Source organism: Trachurus japonicus, chromosome 10 (assembly GCF_045865225.1).
Source record: "Trachurus japonicus isolate A0001 chromosome 10, Traja_1.0".
Taxonomy (NCBI): Eukaryota; Metazoa; Chordata; class Actinopteri; order Carangiformes; family Carangidae; genus Trachurus; species Trachurus japonicus.
In genome coordinates this window covers 4,341,378-4,364,709 of record NC_140916.1, presented here as the reverse complement: position 1 = coordinate 4,364,709, position 23,332 = coordinate 4,341,378, and the positions used below count along the sequence as shown (strand labels likewise).

The window sequence follows — 23,332 nt, the reverse complement described above, 5'->3', positions numbered from 1 at the left end:
GGTAGCTACACCGGTCGCTACTGCATTTATTTGGTAGCTACACCGGTCGCTACTGCATTTATTTGGTAGCTACACCGGTCACTACTGCATTTATTTGGTAGCTACACCGGTCACTACTTAATTTATTTGGTAGCTACACCGGTCGCTCTGGGCCGCTGTGGTAACGGCCATCCCTGACCGCAATGCATGATGGGATATCTTGCTCCGGTTAGCGAACATCAGATGTTCACTACATTTCGCGGTGAATTGTGGGATAGATTCAGTCACTATATAGTGAACATTAATAATCACTAAACATTCGGACACCACTACAACAACTGGTCACTAGATAGAGAGTAGGGGGGATTTCGGACACAGCCTTGGTGTGCGTTTTAGTTTTTTTCGTCCAGAGAGGATCATGGGTAATCGCTCTGGTCAAGACACATATATAGCCCTGGAAAAAATGAAGAGACCAAATAGTCTAAATAACAAAAAAAATCAAGTCTTTTCAGAACTTGAATAATAATAATAATGCAAAGAAAACATGTTGATATTTATTCCTGAGCAACACAGCAAGAATATTTTAACTCAGGAAGAGTTTATAAATCAGTTTTAGTGGGATAATGTCAATGTTTAATCCCAGCAGTGGTTTTTATAATCTTCCTATAAAACCAGATGTGGTTCAGGTGATGACCTCATCAGTGTCTCATTAAGGAGAATGAGTTGTGTTTGTGTTGGTGCTTAAAAAAGAAAAGAAAAGAATGAAGGTCATACATGTAGAGATGCTTTTAAGAAACATTTGTGAAAGTGCTCTCTTAGTTTTTTCCAGAGCTGTATGTAGCCTATGTAAAATGTGTGACGTTGTGTTTCAGTCATTTATTGAGGAAACAGCTGAGTTCAGTTCAGTGTCTCAGCTCCTGTCCGTCAAACTGCACCCCGAGAAATTCAAAGAGAGGGAGACACTTGATCAATCAATGGAGTTACTGACCCCCCACCCCCCACCCCACCCCACCAATCCCCCTCCCCCTCCTCCTCCTCCGTCCACTCGCCTCTGCTGAAATCGATGCTCATAGAAATTTCATGAACTTTAAACTGTGATTGACAGACAGCTCAGACCCCGACCACCGTGAACCCCAGAGAGGGGGGGGGGGAGGAGGGGGTGCTGGGGGGAGGATATAAATAAATAAATAGACAAACAAACAAATAAGAATCAGAAATCAGGAAAACCTTTATTGTCCCCCTCCAAAACGCAGTGGAAATTCTTCTTTGACGAAGTTAAAAACAGAGTTGAACATAAAACAGCAGCAGCGGTAAAAACAGTCCAGTTCATTCAGTAATAATGAATTAGAATGAGGACACTAATTAAATAGATTTCATAGTGAGCTGTTGATGATGTTGATGGGCGATGAGATTGTTGAGTTTGTCCTCCAGGCTTCATGTGAATCCTACATTTGTACATTCTGTTTCATGGAGAAAACACACGGCCGTAAAATAAAAGCTGAATATTTTAGTTTCTGGTCCAACATGTGGTCGAGTACAGAGGCGTACTAGAGCATTCACTTGAAAAAAACAAACAAATACTGAGTAATATATATTTTGTTTTTTTTGGCGTAATTTTATTTCTGACTTAACGAGATTCCAAAATCCCGTGAGAAGCTCCCACCTGGATGTGAGGACTGATTTCAAAATAAAGGCGACGCTCTCTGAGGTGGAGTTCTGTAATAACAGTTCGTCTCCAATCTGAGTTTACAGGGAACACGTTGAAAATAAGAAACATTACTGGGTTTTTCTTTTGAAAATCTACATCACGTTGCAAATCATGCAATTGAATCCGTTTTGGAAGGTCACCTTTATTTTGAATTTAGTCCTTACACACTATACTGCAAAAACCCAAAATCTTTCCAAGAATATTTGTCTTATTTCTTGTCAAAATGTCTAATTTCTAGTCAAAACTAATCTCTTTCCACTTAAAATCTGCCAGTGAAAGCAAGTTGTTTGTGCTTGTAAAAAGAAAGAAAAACTTGCTCCACTATCAGATTTTTCTACTTATTTCAAGTGAAAATATACTTGAAAAAAGTAAAAAGTGTATAAAAACAAGCTGCTTTTTATGTGATGAGTCTTATTTGAAGTAGAATGAGATTTGTTTTGACTTGAAATAAGACAAATATTCTTGGTAAGATTTTGAGTTTTTGCAGTGTATATAGGCCACACGTAGCACAAAACAATGCCAGGAAGATCGATTGTGTTTTGAAGTGGAGCATTTACATCATGGTGAAGTGGAGACTTGACCATAGCGGTTAAACGTTACCTGCAGGTGGGGGCTTCTCACGGGATTTTGAAATCTAGTTAGTTAGTTATTACTCTGAAAATCAGAAAAAAATATTCAAAAAAACAAAACAAAAAAATAATTACTCAGAAAAAAATGAGTTGTTTTTTTTGTTTTCAAGTGAATGCAACTCGTAGGAAGGCGTTCGGTGTAAGCCCCGCCCCCCTGACACCTGTGTGGGCGGAGCCTGTGGTCTTTTAATAGAAGGAGAAGTGTGTTGTCTCCTTGGGGGGTGGGGGGGTAATAAGTTCTCAGGTGGGGGCCTATTTCCTATTTCTTTGAGGCACTGGGCTCTAATCACACGTAGGTAATTACTGACTGATTAACATGCTGGGACTGGGAGGAGGCTCATCGCCACGGCAACTCCCTGAGGGGGGGGGGGGGGGTTCATCTGGGTTAAAGAGAAGACGAGTTGGTGGTGGTGGGGGGGGAGGGGGGGCAGATACTGGCCTGAGGACAGCTGGACAGATGGGACCGATGTTGTTCTGGCCGCCCCCGGCGAGGACGCTAACCGCTTGGCCAAGAGGTCAATGACCACTAGGCAGGCGGGTTAGCACCTGTTTTATGGGCCAGTGAGTTTAACTTAAGTTCCGCCTCACGCTGTCACTTCTCTTCACTGGAACCTCGTGACTGAGACTAGACCTGAGGACCTCCATTGCATAGAGACCAGGACCAGAACCAGAACTAACAGGGACCAAGACTCAGTACCAGGACCAGTACTGAGAACCTGGAGGACTAACGGGGACCAGGACCAGGACTCAGGACCTAGTGGACTAACAGGGACCAGGACCAGTACTGAGAACCTGGAGGACTAACGGGGACCAGGACTCAGGACCTAGTGGACTAACGGGGACCAGGACCAGGATTTTAGAGGACCAGGACTCAGGACCAAGTGGACTAACAGGATATAAACAGGACCAGGACTCAGGACCTAGTGGACTAACAGGATATAAACAGGACCAGGACTCAGGACCTAGTGGACTAACAAGGACCAGGACTGAGGACCTGGAGGACTAACAGGGACCAGGACTCAGGACCTGGAGGACTAACGGGGACCAGGACTCAGGACCTAGTGGACTAAAAGGGACCAGGACTCAGGACCTAGTGGACTAACGGGGACCAGGACTGAGGACCTAGTGGACTAACGGGGACCAGGACTGAGGACCTAGTGGACTAACGGGGACCAGGACTGAGGACCTAGTGGACTAACGGGGACCAGGACTGAGGACCTAGTGGACTAACGGGGACCAGGACTGAGGACTTAGTGGACTAACGGGGACCAGGACCAGGATTTAAGAGGACCAGGACCAGGACTGAGGACCTGGAGGACTAACACACTGCAAAAACTCAAAATCTTTCCAAGAATATTTGTCTTATTTCTTGTCAAACTGTCTCATTTCTAAACTAATCTAGAAAAACTTGCTCCACTATCAGATTTTTCTACTTATTTCAAGTGAAAATCTGCTTGAAAAAAAGTAAGAAGTGTCTAAAAACAAGCTGCTTTTAATGTGATGAGTCTTATTTTAAGTATAATGAGATTTGCTTTGACTAGAAATGACATTTTGACTAGAAATAAGACGAATATTCTTGGTAAGATTTTGAGTTTTTGCAGTGCAGGGACCAGGACCAGGACTCAGGAGCTAGTGGACTAACAGGGACCAGGAAGAAGAACCCTTAGAACTAACATCAGACTTTTATTTTGAAATTGAAGGTTGTTGTAGTAGCCTAGACGATGCTGCTGAGTGGCTGTGTGATTGACAGGTGCAGGATCAAGCAGCAGATCAATAATAACTCGCTGCCCTGATGCATGCTGGGTATTCTGCCTCCTCGGCCACTTGACAGGCGCAGAAACAAATCAGTTCGTCCACTTCAGCTTCACAGTCTCCTACATCCTAACCCCCTCGACCCCCCCAGCAGGAAGTGAGGGATGATGAGCGGCGGCCATCGGCCAAACGGCGCCATGACCTGCATCAATCAAACAGCCGGGGGAGACGAGAGATTGGAGATTGGAGATTGGAGAGGCTCAGCGGCGCGGCGTGTTTCATATGGAACACGGCGTCTATTTGAGATGATGAGAGCGATGGAAGCTGCTCACCGGGGACATGACTGTGCCTCCGAGCCACATCATCAGAGAGAGTCACACCTGAGCTGCAGGTGAGCGGCGAGCGGCCCCCAGAGCGCACGGCGGCACGGCTCATCTCCACCTGTTACCACGGACACGGAGCGAGGAGACGGCGAGGAGAGGAGGGAGCGAGGAGAGAGCGAGGCGGCAAATGAGACGGAGCGACAGAGAAATAAATGTAAAGAGCAGAGAGGATGTAAACAGCTGAGAGGACGTATGGACGCTGCTGAAGCATGGAGGAGGAGGGGGGGGTAATGAGATGGAGAGATGGAGCAGTAAGACCCCCCTCCCCCCCCTCCAGCGTCTCTGAGCTGTTGTCAGTCTGAACAGAGAGGAAGATTCAGATTCAGAGGACAAGAGGAGGACAGGTGGTGGACAGGAGGAAGGAGTAAGACAGGACGATATAGGAGGAAGATATGTGGACTGGGGGGGTTGAGCATCATGTAAACACACTAGACCAGTGGTTCTCAACCGGGGGGGCGTGGGGGGCGTGGACACTCTCCCGGGGGGCGCGAGCACAGGACGGGAGGGTGGGGGACATCCCCCAGTCGCTAATTTCTCCCGCTAATCACAGAAGGAAAAAAGTACGTTTGTGGGGGATATTTTTCACACTATCTGGCAACCCTGGCCTGCCTGCACGTATGAGTCCGGTGGCGTGACTCAGTCACTTTCTGGAGGCGGTGATAAGCCAGGTAGTGTTGGATCTCCTGCCGCTGTCGCTGTCGGCATGAGCGGACCTGTTGGTCCAAGTGGACGTGGCGGCGCGCATCCGGTTTCGTTTTTTTTTTTTTTTCCTCCGTGCATGTCCGCGGCGCACCGCTGCACGGACATGCCCCCCCATAGCAGAGCAAACAGGCCCTTGAATGGCAGGTCCAGATCCCTAGATTTAAAACAGATTAGTTTTTGCTCCCCACTAGACCAGTTCTGAGTTCAGTTTAAGTTTCATACACTCCAGCCATTCTTGCCTTGTTGCCTTACAATGATAGGAACCTCAGTCAGTAGGCCTACTCTATGTGCTTTACACCAGAATGCTTCATTTATGTGTTAAAATCACAATTTTGCTTGGAAAAGGTTGAGAACCCCTTCACCAGACCAAAAAAACAACAAAAAAACACCAGACACTTATGGTGCATTCCAGTTACCTCGGAAGAGTTGACGGTATTCCACATGTCCTGTTGTTGTTGTTAGCCATTGTTAGCCGTTGTTAGCAATTCCAGCTGAATACAACGCATAGAACAGTATTTAAAGGAGAATTCTGGTCATGTTTGACCCCTAAATCGTTGTTCTGATGGTCACCCAGTGTTGGGGGGGGGGAGCAAAAAACGTGACTAAAATTGATGCAGGCAAACCGGAGTTACCATGGCTACCCGGCGCTAGGGATAGCGACAACGCTAACCCATGGGGGCAATTCTTTCAACCACAACAAACACTCAGAAAACAATCGGATATCTATGGTAGGCTACATGAGTGGAATCCTTAGAGACACCACTGAACTCAAATAGTGTACAGTATAAACAGTCTAAACTTTGTGTTTTTGCATGTAGCCCCTCACCTCAGATAGCCGAACTCTAAAACATCCTGGAAAGACATTACTATCCCATCACAGAGCGCCTGCTCTCCCCGCCACAGAAACTAACACTTTGTCCTTGTTGTGATGATTTCTTTACTAAAATAAACAGTCAGAGATATTCTGGACATTAGCCTACCACTGCACTGCTCCACCGTTTATTGTTGTAAAGAAATCATCACAACAAGGAAAAAGTGTTTGTGATCTCCTCCTTTGATCTTCTCTGTGACCTGACAGCTTTTATTTTGTAGGAATATTTCACTGCATCCTTTTTCCTCCCATGTTTCCTCTCCCTCTCTCTCTCTCTCTCTCTCTTTGACCTGCTGAAATCCGCCATCAACAAATTAGTTTATCGTGTAACCTGCCCCCCCCCTGCAGTCACTTAGCCTCCTGATGACTGCGCCGACTCCGACCAGCAGGACGCCGACCGACCGTTTGATCGCTTTCACAGGAGGAGAGACAGAGAACCAACCAGAGAGAGCGATAAATACTTGATTAAATATATAAAGAACCCCCCCCCCCCCCCCAACTCCCCCACCGCCACCAAACATGATAAGTAATAATGAAACAGTGCAGGGAGAGGCAAAAAACCACGGTGGGCTTATTTGAAGCCTCCACCTTATAATAATATTAATATTACAATTTAATGTACAAAAGCACAAGATAACTTGAAAAAAATTATAAAAATAATAGTGACTAACAACAATAATATAGAAAAACCCCCAGAAAATATAAGTGTGTAGGCTATGTGTGTATGTGTGCATGCACGTGTGTCCATTAGTAACTCATGAGCAATAATAATAATAGTGAGAATAATAATCAGTATTATATAGTTATCAATGAACCTACATAGACAATACATTACAAAACAGCAGTTAAATGATTTTTAAACATAGACTTTTAAACATTTTTTGCTAAACAATTTTTTGCTAAATCGGATAAACTGTTTCATAACTTAGTACCTCTTGATATTTTTTTAACCCTTTTTCCTCCCTCGCTTTCACGGAGGAGAGACAGAGAACCGACCAGAGAGAGCGATAAATACTTGATTAACCCTTTTGCGGTATTAGCGCCAAAAACAGCCACTAGGGGTCACTTTTTCCTCTTAATTTGACCATAACTTTCACTATATTGCAGCAAATGGCATGATTTTTGCTGACAAACCTTATTTTTACATACAATTTGAAAATATGATTTCGAAATTTTCAAAAGGTCAATATTACACTGTCGGCAAATTTACTACCCTTTAGCGGTATTAGGGTCGTTTTTGGCAACTAATTTTGACTGCTGTAAAAATATATCAGATAAATATTTTTTTCAAATTTTTTTGCATAAATCTGTTAATCAACTTCAGTCTTGATCAAAACTACTAAACAAAATTTTTTAATTCAAATTTTTTAACCCTTTGAATGCCAATTGAAAAAACCAAGTCACTGATATGGGAAAAAAATACACACAAAATGAGCTATTTTCAATATAAAAAGTGATTGGACAAAGAAAATTTTTTTCATGCTATCACAGTCTTGGATATGTCAAAGATTAGTAACATAATTGGTTTTGATGCCTATTTAGTTTTTGTGCAGCAACAGATTTTCAAAAAAACTTCCTTTAGCGGTATTAGGGTCGTTTTTGGCAACAAATTTTGACTGCTGTAAAAATATATCAGATAAATATTTTTTTCAAATTTTTTTGCATAAATCTGTTAATCAACTTCAGTCTTGATCAAAACTACTAAAAAATTTTTTTTAATTCAAAATTTTAACCCTTTGAATGCCAATTGAAAAAACCAAGTCACTGATATGGGAAAAAATACACACAAAATGGGCTATTTTCAATATAAAAAGTGATTGGACAAAGAAAATTTTTTTCATGCTATCACAGTCTTGGATATGTCAAAGATTAGTAACATAATTGGTTTTGATGCCTATTTAGTTTTTGTGCAGCAACAGATTTTCAAAAAAACTTCCTTTAGCGGTATTAGGGTCGTTTTTGGCAACACATTTTGACTGCTGTAAAAATATATCAGATAAATATTTTTTTCAAATTTTTTTGCATAGATCTGTTAATCAACTTCAGTCTTGATCAAAACTACTAAATATTTTTTTAAAAATCAAAATTTTAACCCTTTGAATGCCAATTGAAAAAACAAAGTCACTGATATGGGAAAAAATACACACAAAATGAGCTATTTTCAATGTAAAAAGTGATTGGACAAAGAATTTTTTTTTCATGTTATCACAGTCTTGGACATGTCTTAGATTAGTAACATCAATGACTTTTATGCATATTTAGTTTTCGTGCAGCAACAGATTTTCTAAAAAAAAATCCTTAGTGGCTGTTTTTCCCCATTGACTCCCATTATAACCACATGTTTTGAATGCAGAGACATGACACCGTATATAAATATAATTTTTACAGTCAGGGTGATCAACCCTGTTCAGAAGGGATCAAATTAGGTAATTTTACTGTTGATCACCTGGTTCACCCATTTACCCATTACTTAGGCCTGTTGTATTACTAGCCTAGTTTCTGTATCTGTATAATGGTGTTTATGAGCATATTTGTGTGTGTGTGTGTGTGTGTGTGTGTGTGTGTGTGAAGTTCTGAGTGCCAAGGCTCCTCTTCTCAAGATCAAAAGGCCACCTGGCCAGCAGTTGCATAATCACACTTACACTTTGTTATTGTTTACTGTATGTAGACTCTTTGTAGTTCTGAGAGCCGGGGTGCATGTTTTGATTTTTTGGCTATATCAAGTAGGGTTGTGCCGATTGGCGATCCAATCGTCTATCGGCGATTGGAAGGACGATCGGCGATGTTTTGTTTTCTTGCCGATTTTACACACACACATACTCGCTACTTTTTTATTGATCTAATGCGCAATCTGTTTGTTTTGTTTTAATGAAGCCGCTTGGCTTGCTGCTTCCAACTATACTCTGTCAAATGACAGTGTTTCACCAATCAAATGCAGCCACTGGCGACGTCCAATCAGACGGAGCCAGGTAGTCATATGACCGCACACAACATCTCTGTGGTAAACAGGGTGGCCACTCCGCCTCAAATTTGAGGAAACACGTTTAGCTGGTGTTGTGGCTGTCTATGCTAGGCTGCCGACGCCAGCCCTGTATGTCACAGCCCGACGACGTGTTCACTGATATGCCACAAATAAATTACGTCCGCCATGAATAGATTTTTCGGCTTTCGGCAACGCAATAGCGTTCCGTTCATTGATCATAGCGCTCTTTCTCCGTTATTAGCCCTCACACACACACAGAGAGAAGCGCGCATGCATGACAGCAGGGCACGGTAAAAGCGATACTCATACGCCGCTGCCGCCCCCCCCCTCCGGTCGAACGAACACGTGGAACGGCCTCCGCCGCCAACCCCCCCCCGGACCCCGGCGATAGATAGGTCTATCGGCGATCTCCAGGGAGGGCGATTGGGACGATCTGAGAATGTCAAAATCGCCCAACACTAATATCAAGGTCGGTGCACAAAGGTCACACACCTAAGGCCGCGTTCAGACTGCCAGCAAAAATCCGATTTTTAGCCCATCCAGATTGGATTGGAACCGGATGACTCTTTTGAAGTCTGAACAGTCCCAAATCACATGAAATCCGATTTTTGCAAAACGGATCTTTCGATCCGATTTTTGCAAAACGGATCTTTCGATCCGATTTTTTCATGTGATTTGGGACTGTTCAGACTTCAAAAGAGTCATCCGGTTCCAATCCAATCTGGATGGGCTAAAAATCGGATTTTTGCTGGCAGTCTGAACGCGGCCTTAGGTGTGTGACCTTTGTGCACCGACCTTGATATAGCCAAAAAATCAAAACATGCACCCCGGCTCTCAGAACTACAAAGAGTCTACATACAGTAAACAATAACAAAGTGTAAGTGTGATTATGCAACTGCTGGCCAGGTGGCCTTTTGATCTTGAGAAGAGGAGCCTTGGCACTCAGAACTTCACACACACACACACACACACACACAAATATGCTCATAAACACCATTATACAGATACAGAAACTAGGCTAGTAATACAACAGGCCTAAGTAATGGGTAAATGGGTGAACCAGGTGATCAACAGTAAAATTACCTAATTTGATCCCTTCTGAACAGGGTTGATCACCCTGACTGTAAAAATTATATTTATATACGGTGTAATGTCTCTGCATTCAAAACATGTGGTTATAATGGGAGTCAATGGAGCAAAAACAGCCACTAAGGATTTTTTTTAAGAAAATCTGTTGCTGCACGAAAACTAAATATGCATAAAAGTCATTGATGTTACTAATCTAAGACATGTCCAAGACTGTGATAACATGAAAAAAAAATTCTTTGTCCAATCACTTTTTACATTGAAAATAGCTCATTTTGTGTGTATTTTTTCCCATATCAGTGACCTTGTTTTTTCAATTGGCATTCAAAGGGTTAAAATTTTGATTTTTAAAAAAATATTTAGTAGTTTTGATCAAGACTGAAGTTGATTAACAGATTTATGCAAAAAAAATTTGAAAAAAATATTTATCTGATATATTTTTACAGCAGTCAAAATGTGTTGCCAAAAACGACCCTAATACCGCTAAAGGAAGTTTTTTTGAAAATCTGTTGCTGCACAAAAACTAAATATGCATCAAAACCAATTATGTTACTAATCTTTGACATATCCAAGGCTGTGATAGCATGAAAAAAAAATCCTGTCTCCGATCACTTTTTATATTGAAAATAGCTCATTTTGTGTTTTTCCCCTTCCAAAATCAGTGACTTCATCTTCTAAATTGGCACTTAAAGGGTTAAAATCCTGATTTTTTTTTTTAATATTTAGTAGTTTTGATTAGGACTGAAGTTGCTTAACAGATTTATGCAAAAAAAGTAGAAAGAAATATTAATCTGATATATTTTTACAGCAGATAAAAGTTAGTTGCCAAAAACAGCCACTAATACCGCTAAAGGAACGTTTTTTTAACGCTCTATGAGAGTTAAATATATAAAGAACGCCACCGCCACCACCACCTCACCTCTGAATTATCTCCCTCTCCTGGTTGTGTGATTTATAAACAGCCCCTCCCCCCTCTGGCCCAGTGAAGAGAAGAGCGGCAGAGACAAATCAATACAGATTAGAAGGAGAAAGTGGCGCTGATGCCTGGAACTGCAGCATATGTTTACACTAACTCAGCCAATCTGTCTTCATATGGACGCTGTGATGCGTGGGGGGGTGGCGTGGGGTGGGGGGGGGTGGGGTCAGGGTCTCGCGCTGCCAGCCGCCGCTCGCTCTCCAATTACCCGGCTCTTTGCAGCGAGGGAGGCTGCAGCCGCTGCTATCGATTGGCCCTGAGAGGGGGGTTACGGGGGGGTTCCTGCAGGCAGCCAATGGGGCGCTGCGGTCAGAGCGCAGCCAGATTTTAATAAGAGGACGTAATGGGTTTAATTTCTGCAGGGGGAGGGGGGAGTTCATTCATTAAATGCCTCACACTGCAAAAACTCAAACTCATCTTACCAAGAATATTTGTCTTATTTCTTGTCAAAATGTCTCATTTCTAGTCAAAACGAATCTCTTTCCACTTTAAATAAGACTCTTCACCTAAAAATTAACTTGTTTTTGGTTAATTGTCATTTATTTCAAACAAATTTTCACTTGAAATGAGTAGAAAAATCTGCCAGCGAAAGCAAGTTTTTTGTGTTTGAAATAAGAAAGAAAAACTTGCTCCACTATCAGATTTTTCTACTTATTTCAAGTGAAAATCTGCTTGAAAGAAGTAAAAAGTGTCTAAAAACAACCCGCTTTTTAATGTGACGAGTCTTATTTTAAGTAGAATGAGATTTGTTTCAACTAGAAATGACAGTTTTGACTGGAAATGAGACAAATATTCTTGGTAAGATTTTGAGTTTTTGCAGTGAATAAAACATGTTCAGGCAAGAAATGAAAACACAGAAGGTGTGTGTGTGTGTGTGTGTGTGTTGGGGGGCGTGGCCTAACAGAGTCAGGTGTAAGAAGTGGAGACACGTGAGGTCACAAGGTCACAGATGAGCCCCCCCCCCCCACCACCACCTCTCTGAGTGTAAATGGGTTTTTTATTCAATCCCAGTGTTTCCCATGATGCCTCTCTCTCTGTCTCTCTCTGTCTCAGTGGAGGTGTTGAGGTGTTTGTTGGCGGCGTCCAGAGGCCGATCGCTGCTCGTGTCGTTCTGACACATTATCTCCATTCATCCTCCATGACACCCCCCCTCCCACACCCCCCAACCCCCCCAAACAAAACGTCTCTGTGGGACTCGACAGTGAAGCGATGGAGGAGGAGGAGGAGTAATACACTGCAAAAACTCAAAATCTTTCCGCGAATATTTGTCTTATTTCTTGTCAAAATGTCATTTCTAGTCAAAACGAATCTCTTTTCTCTTAAAATAAGACTCATCACCTAAAAATGAACTTGTTTTGAGATAATTTTCATTTGTTTCAAACTAATTTCCACTTGAAATAAAAATTTGCCAGTGAAAGCAAGTTTTTGTGCTTGTAATAAGAAAGAAAAACTTCAGCTCCACTGTCAGATTTTTCTACTTATTTCAAGTGAAATAAGTGCTTGAAAGAAGTAAAAAGTGTCTAAAAACAAACTGCTTTTTAATGTGATGAGTCTTATTTTAAGTAGAATGAGATTTGTTTTGACTAGAAATGACATTTTGACTAGAAATAAGACAAATATTCTTGGTAAGATTTTGAGTTTTTGCAGTGTAGATTCAGGCTGCTTCCTCTCAGCCCAGAAACCCAACATGGCGGCCCCCGCGGCGAGGCCTCGTCTCCCCCCACTCCTCTCCTCCTCTCCTCTCTCTTTCTCTCTCTCTTTCTCTCTCTCCGCCTCCAAACCAGCTCCGACAAATTTGATTTAGCAGCCCTCGCTCGCCCGTTCCCCGGGAAAGAAAACAAATATTGTTATAATGGTAATAACATCTATTTGGACGGCGGCGACAAACGGCGGCGGGCCCCTTTGAAGGAGACCCCTCCCTCCCTCCCTCCCTCCCTCCCTCCGCGCCGCACCGCCGCCGTATCGCTCAACCTTATTCTTATTCATGAAAGCCGCGGTTATGCATATTAGCGCCAAACTAGCTATTCTACTCAGCGGCATTTGGAGTGTCAATCATCCTTACAGGATACAAGAGGCCGCGGCGACAAAGCGGCGAGGAGGAGATCGGCTGACAAATTGTCCCCAAAGTCAAATTTGACAGGCTTTTATGATTAATGGGCTTGATTATGGAGAAGTATCTGCACACACTCATTTCCTGGTGTTTCTCCGGCTGGAGGAGGAGGAGAAGAAAGAGGCTGAGTGGATTGAATTAGCAATGAAAAGGACAGGTAGAGAGAGAGAGAGAGAGGTCTCACCTAATAAACAGCAGGAGATAAGAGAGAGAGAGAGGGGGCGGGCGAGGTTGACACTGCTCTCTCTCTCTCTCTGTGTGTTAGTGGTCAATGTTAATAAGAGACAACAGACTGGGGTCAATGTAACACACACACACACACACACACACACACACACACACACACACGTGTTTGTAATGCTATCTTTGTGAGGACACTCATTAACATAATGTTTTCCCTTTAGCCCCTAACTCTAACACCTTGTCCTGACATACAGCGAGCGAAGCGAAGCGGCAACGAAAACTCGCGCGCAGGTGTCCTGATATGCAGAGTGACGATTTTGTCGCGAGTATGTTCTATTGGTTCAGAATCCAAACCAATCAAATTATCGAGGGACGGAAACAAACTTGCGGCGCTATTCTGAGATTCCTGGCATTTCCAGGTTGCTGTTTTTCACATTGAGTGTTTTTTCCTCTCATATTCTCCTCTCTCTGATAACTAGCTTGTCAACAGAAAGCAGCGTGTACTTTTCAACCAATAAGAAGTGTGTCGTCCAGTTAGAGACAACACGAGCGATAATTTCAGTATGTATTCAAGTAAGAGTAATAAGTACCAAAGAAATCTAATACTCAAGTAAAGTACAAATCCTCTGGATATGTACTTAAGTACAGTACTCAAGTAAATTTACTCCGTTACTGTCCACCACTGACACACACACACACACACACACACACACACACACACGGTTCACACAGGAAACAACAACAGTGTTTTATGAATGAGGATGAAGTTCACGTTGTCTAACTCTCTCTCTCGTCCTGCAGCCTTGAACGAGCCGACCATCGACTACGGCTTCCAGAGGTTACAGAAGGTCATCCCCCGTCACCCCGGAGACCCTGAGAGGTTACCTAAGGTCAGTGGAGACCAGTCATTAAGTCGCCGCCGTGCGTGCAGCGCTGAGGTCGGGGTCAGAGGTCAGAGGTCAGACTCGAGGCCGGGCGGTTAGTTTAGTGCAGCAGGTAGTTACCCAGAATGCACCTGTCAGTCAGAGCGGCCACGTTAGGATCAGCTGGTTCCGCTCAGTGCTGCTGGAGGGGGGATGAGTCAGCTGACCGGTCAGTGATTGATTATTGATCAGATCCAGTAGTGTACTCAGGTATACTCAGTATAGCCACTGAAATTGCATAAATATTTCAGTATACCCAGTACAACAAAACTATGTTTTTCATAAGTTGCATCACTTTTTTAGTTATTGTTTGACTTTTTGAAATGTTCCCACTTTTTTTTGAGAAATTTTACCACATTTTTGTAAAAAAAAAAAAAAAAAAAAAGCGAAATTTTATTTTTTCTCATTTTTTTGAACTTTTTTGTTCATTTTTTTTGAAATATTACCACTTTTTCCTAGAAATGTTTCAACTTTTTTCCCAGAAATTTCTGTAAATCTTTCAAAAATGTACGCCTAATTTAAACGTACATTGATTGTTTGTGTATTTCTGGTGTTTGCTTCAAAATTTTGTCCAATGGGGGTCTGTGGTCTAATTTGTGTCAATTTTGGGTCCTTGATATAAAAAAGTTTGAGAACCACCGGCCTATGTGATACAAGTATGAACAGTTTACCACCTAAAAAGCAGTTTACCCACTTCAAAACATTAGACTACACCACTGATCAGATTCCAGTGTCGTCATCGATCATGTGATGTTTCAAACTGAATCGTTCAGATTTGATTAAACAGATGATAAATAGTCTACGTCTTTCCCAGTGTCAGTGAAGGCATCGTCTGTTTCTGATAACTGATTAATAATCGTTAAGGTTCTGATCAGATTCAGTGTTTGTCTGTAAAACTGAAGGAAGTCAAAGGTCACCGTCACTGTGACATCATAAAGTTCAAACTTCTCTGGTCACTGAAGGAACTCGTCCATGTTCCCTACTTCTTCTTTTCCCTCTTCTCCTTCTTCTTTCTGTCGCTGTGATCTGAATTTTAAAAAGTGTTGAATCATTCACACTTTTCATTTATTAATTAGTTCTAGTATCTCCTTTGTAACTCTTCATTTAATTTATTGTTTTATTCGACGCAGCAGAAGAGATCAGATCAAACAGCAGCAGCAGCGCCCTGAACAAACTGAATTAATAATTATATACATATATAAATAATAATAATAGCCTATAATAGTAGCAGAGAATTAAGCAGACACATCTGAGCAACAGCATCAGACGGTCGAGACACTGAGGTGAAGTGATTTATGAAAAACACTTTAAAGGGATAGTTCAACATTTAGTCAAATTGGCCCATTGCCATAATCCCTATAGTTATAGCAGTAGGTTCATTACCTTTAATTGTCGGTGCAAGCTATTTTTAGAACGGCGGAGCAGAGCCGTGAGCTGCTCAGAGCTACGCTACGGAGGCTCATGGGATTTCTTGGTTTCCCTCATCAAACTCATCAAATACACAATCCAACAACTCCACAACGCTCTGGTGGACAAGTTGTGACCTGCACATTCACCACACTATGAGATAATAACACAACGTTACCAGACAGAGTTGTTGTAGAGGGAAATTTTTCAGGGACAGTTTTTCATCAAGCAGTCTCTGCATTTCCCTCTACAACAACTCTGTCTGGTAACGTTGTGTTATTATCTCATAGCGTGGTGAATGTGCAGGTCACAACTTGTCCACCAGAGCGTTGTGGAGTTGTTGGATTGTGTATTTGATGAGTTTGATGAGGGAAACCAAGAAATCCCATGAGCCTCCGTAGCGTAGCTCTGAGCAGCTCGCGGCTCTGCTCCGGCGTTCTAAAAATAGCTTGCACCGACAATTAAAGGTAACGAACCTTTACTGTTATGACTATAGGGATTATGGCAATGGGCCAATTTGACTAAATGTTGAACTATCCCTTTAAATCAACAAACAGCAGCAGTGAAGTCAATGTTGTAAAAACACCGGACTGTTCCTTTAAGACACACACACACGCTGCCGTCAGGTGGTGTGGTTAGTATGAAGAGATTATTCTGGCTGCTGGCTGGCGGCTGTGAGGATAACCGAGGCCGACTCCGTGCGGCGGCTCTGACACTCGAAAGCAGCTGCCAAATTGAAACCATTTATCAAAATCTGACATCGGAGATCCAGTCACCAAAAAAGCAGTTTATTTGTAAATTGATACTAATAGTGAACACACATTGTCTGGCCCTGTGATGCCCAACCCCCCCTCCTCCCCCCTCCCCGGCTGATAAATATTTATTTATTCACAAGAAGAAAAACTCAATAAGAACAAGGAGACGAATCAGAGCGGCGAGCAGCGAGGAGCAGCAAGGAGCGGGGAGACGACGGCGTCATGTGACCGAGCAGCGACGGGTTAACTGAGGCTGTCACTTCCTGTTTGTTTTCACCTGCAGCCGGCGCTCAGGAGGACCAGAGGGGGGGGAGAGAGATGTTCAGAGTTGTTTTTGTGGACAGGTGGAGCGACAGCGAGCAGATTGATTCGTCAGCTGGAGGAGGGGGGAGGGAGGAGGAGGGGGAGGAGGGGGAGGAGAGGAGGGGGGGGGTTGAATAAAGAGCAGGTTGATTTCAGGTAAAGATGGGAACTGGTCTGGAAACAGAGGAAGAGAAAAACCTTTATTTATTTATTTAACCCTCCTGTTGTCCTCCTGGGTCAAGGAAGGAAGGAAGGACGAAGGGAAAGAAGGAAGGAAAGAAGGAAGGGAAAACGGAAGGAAATATAGATGGAAGGAAGGAGTAAGGATGATGGGAAGGAAGGAAGGAAAGAACGATGGAGGGAGGGAATAGATTCGTTCAAGGAAGGAAGAAGAAGGAAGGAAGAAAGGAAAGAAGGAAGGAAAGAAAGATGGAGGGAGGAAACAGATTGGGTTAATTGGGTCAAAAAGGAAGAAAGAAGTAAGGACGAAGGGAAGGAAGGAAGGAAGGAAGGAAGGAAGGAAGGAAGGAAGGAAGGAAGGAAAGATGGAGGGAGTTCTGAGGCAGTGACGTCACATTGTTACCGTGGTTACTCCTACGTAGGCTATACATTAATATTCACAACAAAGATGGCTGCCGCTGCTGTTTGTTCACAGTTAACCCTTCACACACCGAGCTGCACGACCTCTGTGACCTTTGTGTGACTTTCTACTTTGTTTCCTTTGTAGCTTCAGGACTAGGGATGTCACAATTACTTGTTTTCACAATTAATCGCCGTATTAAACGCCACAATTAATTGATCGCAAAGATTCCTAAATACTGTCACTTTCCAAAAAAAGATTATGTATGAACCGTGTCGGCAAATGTGCACCAAAGTAAAGGTAAATGCACAGGGGGGCGCCACTAAACAACAATAACACAGACGCACCGTGCCGTGGCACAGCCTCTCGCCGCGGAATGTGATGGTCTCTCGGCCACAGCAGGTCGGGAACACCGGCCCCACCGGTGGTCGCGGTCCTTCTGTGGTACGGGTCGGTGGTTCCGGTCTGCTTTGGCCCAGAGACCATCACATTTTACTGCAGGAGGACCTTGGGGAGGACACGGTGTTGCTCCAGATGACGGGCGGGACTGTCGGCTGAGAGCTTCCTGTTTCGCCTCCGAGCTGCTGGAGCCTCGCGGGTGAGAGCAGAGCAGCTGCTGCATCCACATGCAGAACTCCGTTTGCAAAAGCTGAGTTATGATAAAAACTTTAAAGCTGTCATGAGTTTTTGATCGTCATCTATTTCAGTTCTGCTCGTCGTAGAGTCCCCACATTTACACATAAGGTGTGTTAAAGTGTCCATTTCATAATTTAAAAAAAAGCAGAAAACGTAAAATCTTGTTTTTGGCACTCAACGCATGGGAACGAAAAACGAGAAATTACGTGGTTGGCACTCAATGAGTTAATAGATTTAAAATATTTTATAATTAGTAATATATATTTTAACTAGGCTATATTTGATTTTACACATTAATAGTGTGAAATTAATTAATGCATAATAATCGTGATAATCGTAACACCGTGATTAGCCTATTTCTCTGACAGTAATCGTACCAAGAAAATTATAATGAATAGTTATTGTAGTTTAGTAGAGAGAGTCTGTGACCTCAGGAATCTCTCATCAGCTCAACGCTGTAGTTTTTACACGCTGACTGTGAACGCACCACCAGCAGCAACAGCAGCAGCAGCAGCAGCCGTGAGCAGTCGTTGTAAAATCACTGAGCTTCTTCATCAGTGTCTCATCACAAACAAACACACAAACAGAGTAAACAGAGTAAACAAAGAGTCATTGATGCTAAAAAGCAGCTGCAGTGCCCCCCCCCCCCCCCCCCCCCCCCCCCCCCCCCCCCCCCCCCTCTGTCATGTGACCAGCGGACTGTGATGTAACATTAAGTGTTGTTGGCGTGTTGTTGGCGTGTTGCATGTGGATCTGTAGCTCCGATCATTGCCCCTGATCTGGACTCAGTGTGTGTGTGTGTGTGAGTGTGAGGTGTGAAGTGTGTGTGTGTGTGTGTGTGTGTGTGCGTGCATGGGGGGGGGGGGGGGGGGGGGGGGGGGGGGGGGGGGGGGGGGGGGGGGGGGGGGGGGGGGGGGTCAGTGTTGAGGGATTTGTATTAATTCCACTTCATGAATGAGGAGTTTCCTGCTCATTGAGAATAATGAGCAATATTCAATTCATGAGCTGAATTTCAATCCGTTTCCTCTGAATGGAATTAACCCCCCCCCACGCCTCCCCCAGGTCCACTTGCAACCTCGGCCTGATCACCACTAATATGGACCTCCACCTACACCCCTACCCACCCCCACCACCCTCTTGCTTCCCGCTCCTCCTGTATCTGTAGCTGAGCTGTAGGGATCCAGTGTGTTGGATTGTTTATCGTACTATCTGTAATCACAGACTCTCCTGCTTTAGCATGTTAGTTCCTGTTAGCATTAGGCTACATGGTGTCTGTTAGCATCAGTTAGTGTCGGTGTCTGTTAGCATCAGTTAGCATCAGCTAGTGTCTGTGGTGTCTGTTGGCATCAGCTAGTGTCTGTGGTGTCTGTTGGCATCAGGTACTATCAGTTAGTGTCTATATGGTGTCTGTTAGCATCAGTTAGCATCAGCTAGTGACTATGGTGTCTGTTAGCATCTGTTAGCATCAGTTAGTGTAGGCCTAGGCTACATGGTGTAACATTAGCATCTGCTTAGCTTAGTCTCAGTCTACTCTCTGTCCAGGTGACTCGCTAATAATGAGCAATATTCAATTCATGAGCTGAATTTCTATCCATTTCCTCTGAATGGAATTAACCCCCCCCCCCCAGCTCCACCTCCACCCTCGGCCTGATCACCGCTAATATGGACCTCCACCTCCCCACCCCCACCCCCCTCCTGCTCCTCCTCGCCGTGCCGGCCCATCCATATTTTATAGAGATCAGTGTGATGTGGGGGGAGGAGGAGGAGGAGGAGTAGGAGGAGGAGATGTGTTGGGGTGGGGGGCAGGAGGGGGGGTCTGTATCTGTAGCTGAGCTCGGGGTGATTTATCATTGTTAAGGCCGCTGTCTGATGGCTTCTCCTCCAGGGTCACACTGATCCCTGTTTGCCCTGCACCTCCTCCTGCACCGAGCCGGCCCCCGTAATTAAGCCCCAAGAAACCAATGGAAGAAAATAGAAAAGAGGAGGAGGAGGGGGGGCGGGGGGTGTCAAGAGATGGACTGAAGAAGGGCGAGGGCACGGGGGCCACAAGAGGAGAAAGGAGGAGAAGGAGGTTTTTATAGTTTTAGGTAAAAGAAGCTGAGCCAGAAACAGAGAGAACACGGGTGGTATTTAACATGTTATTAACATCCAATACAACTTTATTTGTTGAGCACTTTAAAACATCCACGATGAAGCAAAGTGCTGCACAGGATAATAAATAAAAGCATCAGAATTAAAGACATAAGGCATAAAATTACATGATTATTACTGAGTGGATCAGGTGAGGTCACTGAGCCAAACAAGAAAAGGAGGGAGAGATAGAAAGAGGAAGGAAGGAAGAAAGAAAGAAAGAAAGAAAGCAAGAAAGAAAGAGAGAAAGAAAGAAAGAAAGAAAGAAAGAAAGAAAGAAAGAAAAGGAGGGAGAGATAGAAAGAAAAAGAAAGAAAGATAAAGAAAGAAAGAAAAGGAGGGAGAGATAGAAAAAGAAAGAGGAAGGAAGAAAGAAAGAAAGAAAGAAAGAAAGAAAGAAAAGGAGGGAGAGATAGACAGAAAAAGAACAAAAGATAAAGAAAGAAAGAAAAGGAGGGAGAGATAGAAAAAGAAAGGAAGGGAGGAAGGAAGGAAAGAAGGAAGAAAGAAAAGGAGGGAGAGAGAAAGAGAGGAAGAGAGAAGGACTGAAGAAGGGCGAGGGCACGGGGGCCACAGGAGGAGGAAGAGGAGGTTTTTATAGTTTTAGGTAAAAGAAGCTGAGCCAGAAACAGAGAGAACACATGTGTTATTAACATTATTAACGCCCAATACAACTTTATTTGTTGAGCACTTTAAAAACAAAGTGCTGTACAGAATAATAAATAAAAGCATCGGATAAGGCATAAAATTACATGATTAACATGTTATTACAGAGTGGATCAGGTGAGGTTCACTGAGTCGTGATTGGTTAACGTTCAATTCAATCCAATCCACTTCATTTATACAGCACATTTCCATTAATTTCCTTTCACATTAAAGTTTACCAAAGTGCTGCACAATGATTTACATACAAGACATATAAAATGGTTAAGAAAAATATAATGAGGATTAAAAACGATAAAGAAAAAGAAAAGAAGTTTAAAAGGAATAAATAGATTAAAAAAGAGCCATAAAAGAGGTAACAGATTAAAAATACAATAAAATGAGAATAAAAAGACAAACAATGCTGAGTTAAACACCAGAGAATAAAAGACCACACACCAACACTTTGATAATCGATTATCAATCAGTTCTTCAGACTCTTCAGGCTGAAACGGAGCTGCAGGTGGTGCATCATGGGAAATGTAGGATTCAGCCTGTCACAGCAGAGAGAGAGAGATGATTGACAGGTGTGTTTATGATTGAAGCTCCGCCCCCCTCAGGTCAGCTGACCAACACCGGTCACATGTCCAATCCAAAGAAAAACAACGAAAGAAAGAAAAGGAAGGAGAGATAGAAAAAGAAAGAGAAAGGAAGGAAGGAAGGAAGAAGGAAAGAGAAGTAGGGAGAGATAGAAAAAGAAAGAGAAAGGAAGGAAGGAAGGAAGGAAGGAAGGAAGAAGGAAAGAAAAGGAGGGGGAGATAGAAAAAGAAAGAGAAAGGAAGGAAGAAAGAAAGAAAGAAAGAAAAGGAGGGAGAGATAGAAAGAAAAAGAAAGAAAGATAAAGAAAGAAAGAAAGAAAGAAAGAAAGAAAGAAAGAAAGAAAAGGAGGGAGAGATAGAAAAAGAAAGAGAAAGAAAGTTAGGGAGGAAGGAAGGAAGGAAGGAAGGAAGAAAGAAAGAAAAGGAGGGAGAGATAGAAAGAAAAAGAACGAAACATAAAGAAAGAAAGAAAGAAAGAAAGAAAGAAAGGAAGGAAGGAAGAAAGGGAGGGAGAGATAGAAAGAAAAAGAAAGGAAGATAAAGAAAGAAAGGAAGATAAAGAAAGAAAGAAAGAGATAGAAAGAGAAAGAAAGGATGGAAGGAAGAAAGGGAGGGAGAGATAGAAAGAAAAAGAAAGAAAGAAAGAGAGGGAGGGAGAGAAAAGGAAAAAGAGAGAAAGGAAGAAAGGAGTCAGACTGTCACAGCAGAGAGAGAGATGATTGACAGGTGTGTTGATGATGTCACCAACACCGGTCACATGACCAGTCCAGCCCCTCAGCTGCTGTTTAACTGCAGCTGCTGCTCCACCATGACACTGGGAGGGAGAGGGGGAGAAAGGGGGGAGGAGGGGTGAGGAGAGCAGGTTAAACAGACTCAGGTGATTCTCTCTCTGGTTCAGACCAGTTTTTCTCCGTCTGATGAGGTTTCACCGACACCCTCTCTCTCTCTCTCTCTCTCTCTCTCTCTCTCCACCTTGGAGTTGATTAAACCCTCTGAGATCGTCCTGTTTCTCTGCACCTCAACCTCCTGCTAGCTGTGTGTGTGTGTGTGTGTCAGCTTCTCACCTGGACAAACAGGTATCGACTCATCAGCTGCTTGCTGCTGCAACACTCTGCACCGATTGTTCCCACGTTCACATCGCACCTCAAACGCTCCTCACAGCTGCTGGGCCATCGTATCAACCTGGTCAGAACTAACTAACTGTAGTAGCTACAGCCTTCGATAAGCTATAATCATTATTGATCAGTTGATTAGTTGTTATCAGGAACAGGAGGCTCAGAGTTAGTAAACGTCTTGTTGTGTATCAGTCCGCCGCTGTAAGTAGTCCCTCCCTCAGACTCTGATCCACCAGCATCATGAATTCAAATGAATTGTTTTGTTTCAGTTGCTCTTGAATGAATGATTCATTGGAGTCAGATGGCGTCAACGTCATGGTAACGAGCGTTAGATGGCGTCAACGTCGTGGTAACGAGCGTTAACCAGAACACGTGTAGCCTACACTCAGATCAGAACCAGAGCTCTCACCTCCACGTTCGTCTTCTCTCCATCATATCATGTCGTGTTCACCTGAGTGTGACCCCGTGACCTCTGCACATTAGATCCACATCCACACTCAGACGTGGATCAGATCCTGGTCTGTCGTCCAAGTCTGTTACCACCTGGGGAGAACAGGTGCACTGTGGGAAATGTAGTGATCCAGGCTGTTGGATTGTTGATCATAACATCTGTAATCACAGACTGACTGCTTTAGCATGTTAGTTCCTGTTAGCATTAGTGTCTGTACATGGTGTCTGTTAGCATCAGTTAGCATGTGCTAGCTTCTGTTAGCCTCAGGTGTAACATTAGCATCTGTTAGCATCAGTTAGCATCAGTGTGCAGGTTAATACAGACCTTCCTTCCTGTTAACTTTTTCTGTCACAGAGTAAAAAACTGGAAATAGGCTAAACAACTGTATTTTCAACTAAGACTTCAGGGTTTTTATTTTATTTTATAAAA

At 43.3% G+C, this 23,332-nt stretch overlaps 1 protein-coding gene across 4 annotated transcripts in view; it reads left to right on the top strand.

Annotated features, from left to right (window-relative positions):
* The window catches only part of LOC146979273 (transcription factor COE3), a 170,596-nt gene that overhangs the window by 128,970 nt on the left and 18,294 nt on the right, over positions 1 to 23,332 (top strand). For all 4 annotated transcript variants that reach the window (XM_085788985.1, XM_085788983.1, XM_085788986.1 and 1 more), the window contains exon 11: positions 14,164 to 14,252. In XM_085788985.1, coding sequence (XP_085645111.1) covers positions 14,164 to 14,252 — 89 coding nt within the window. The remainder of the gene's footprint in view (positions 1 to 14,163; positions 14,253 to 23,332) is intronic.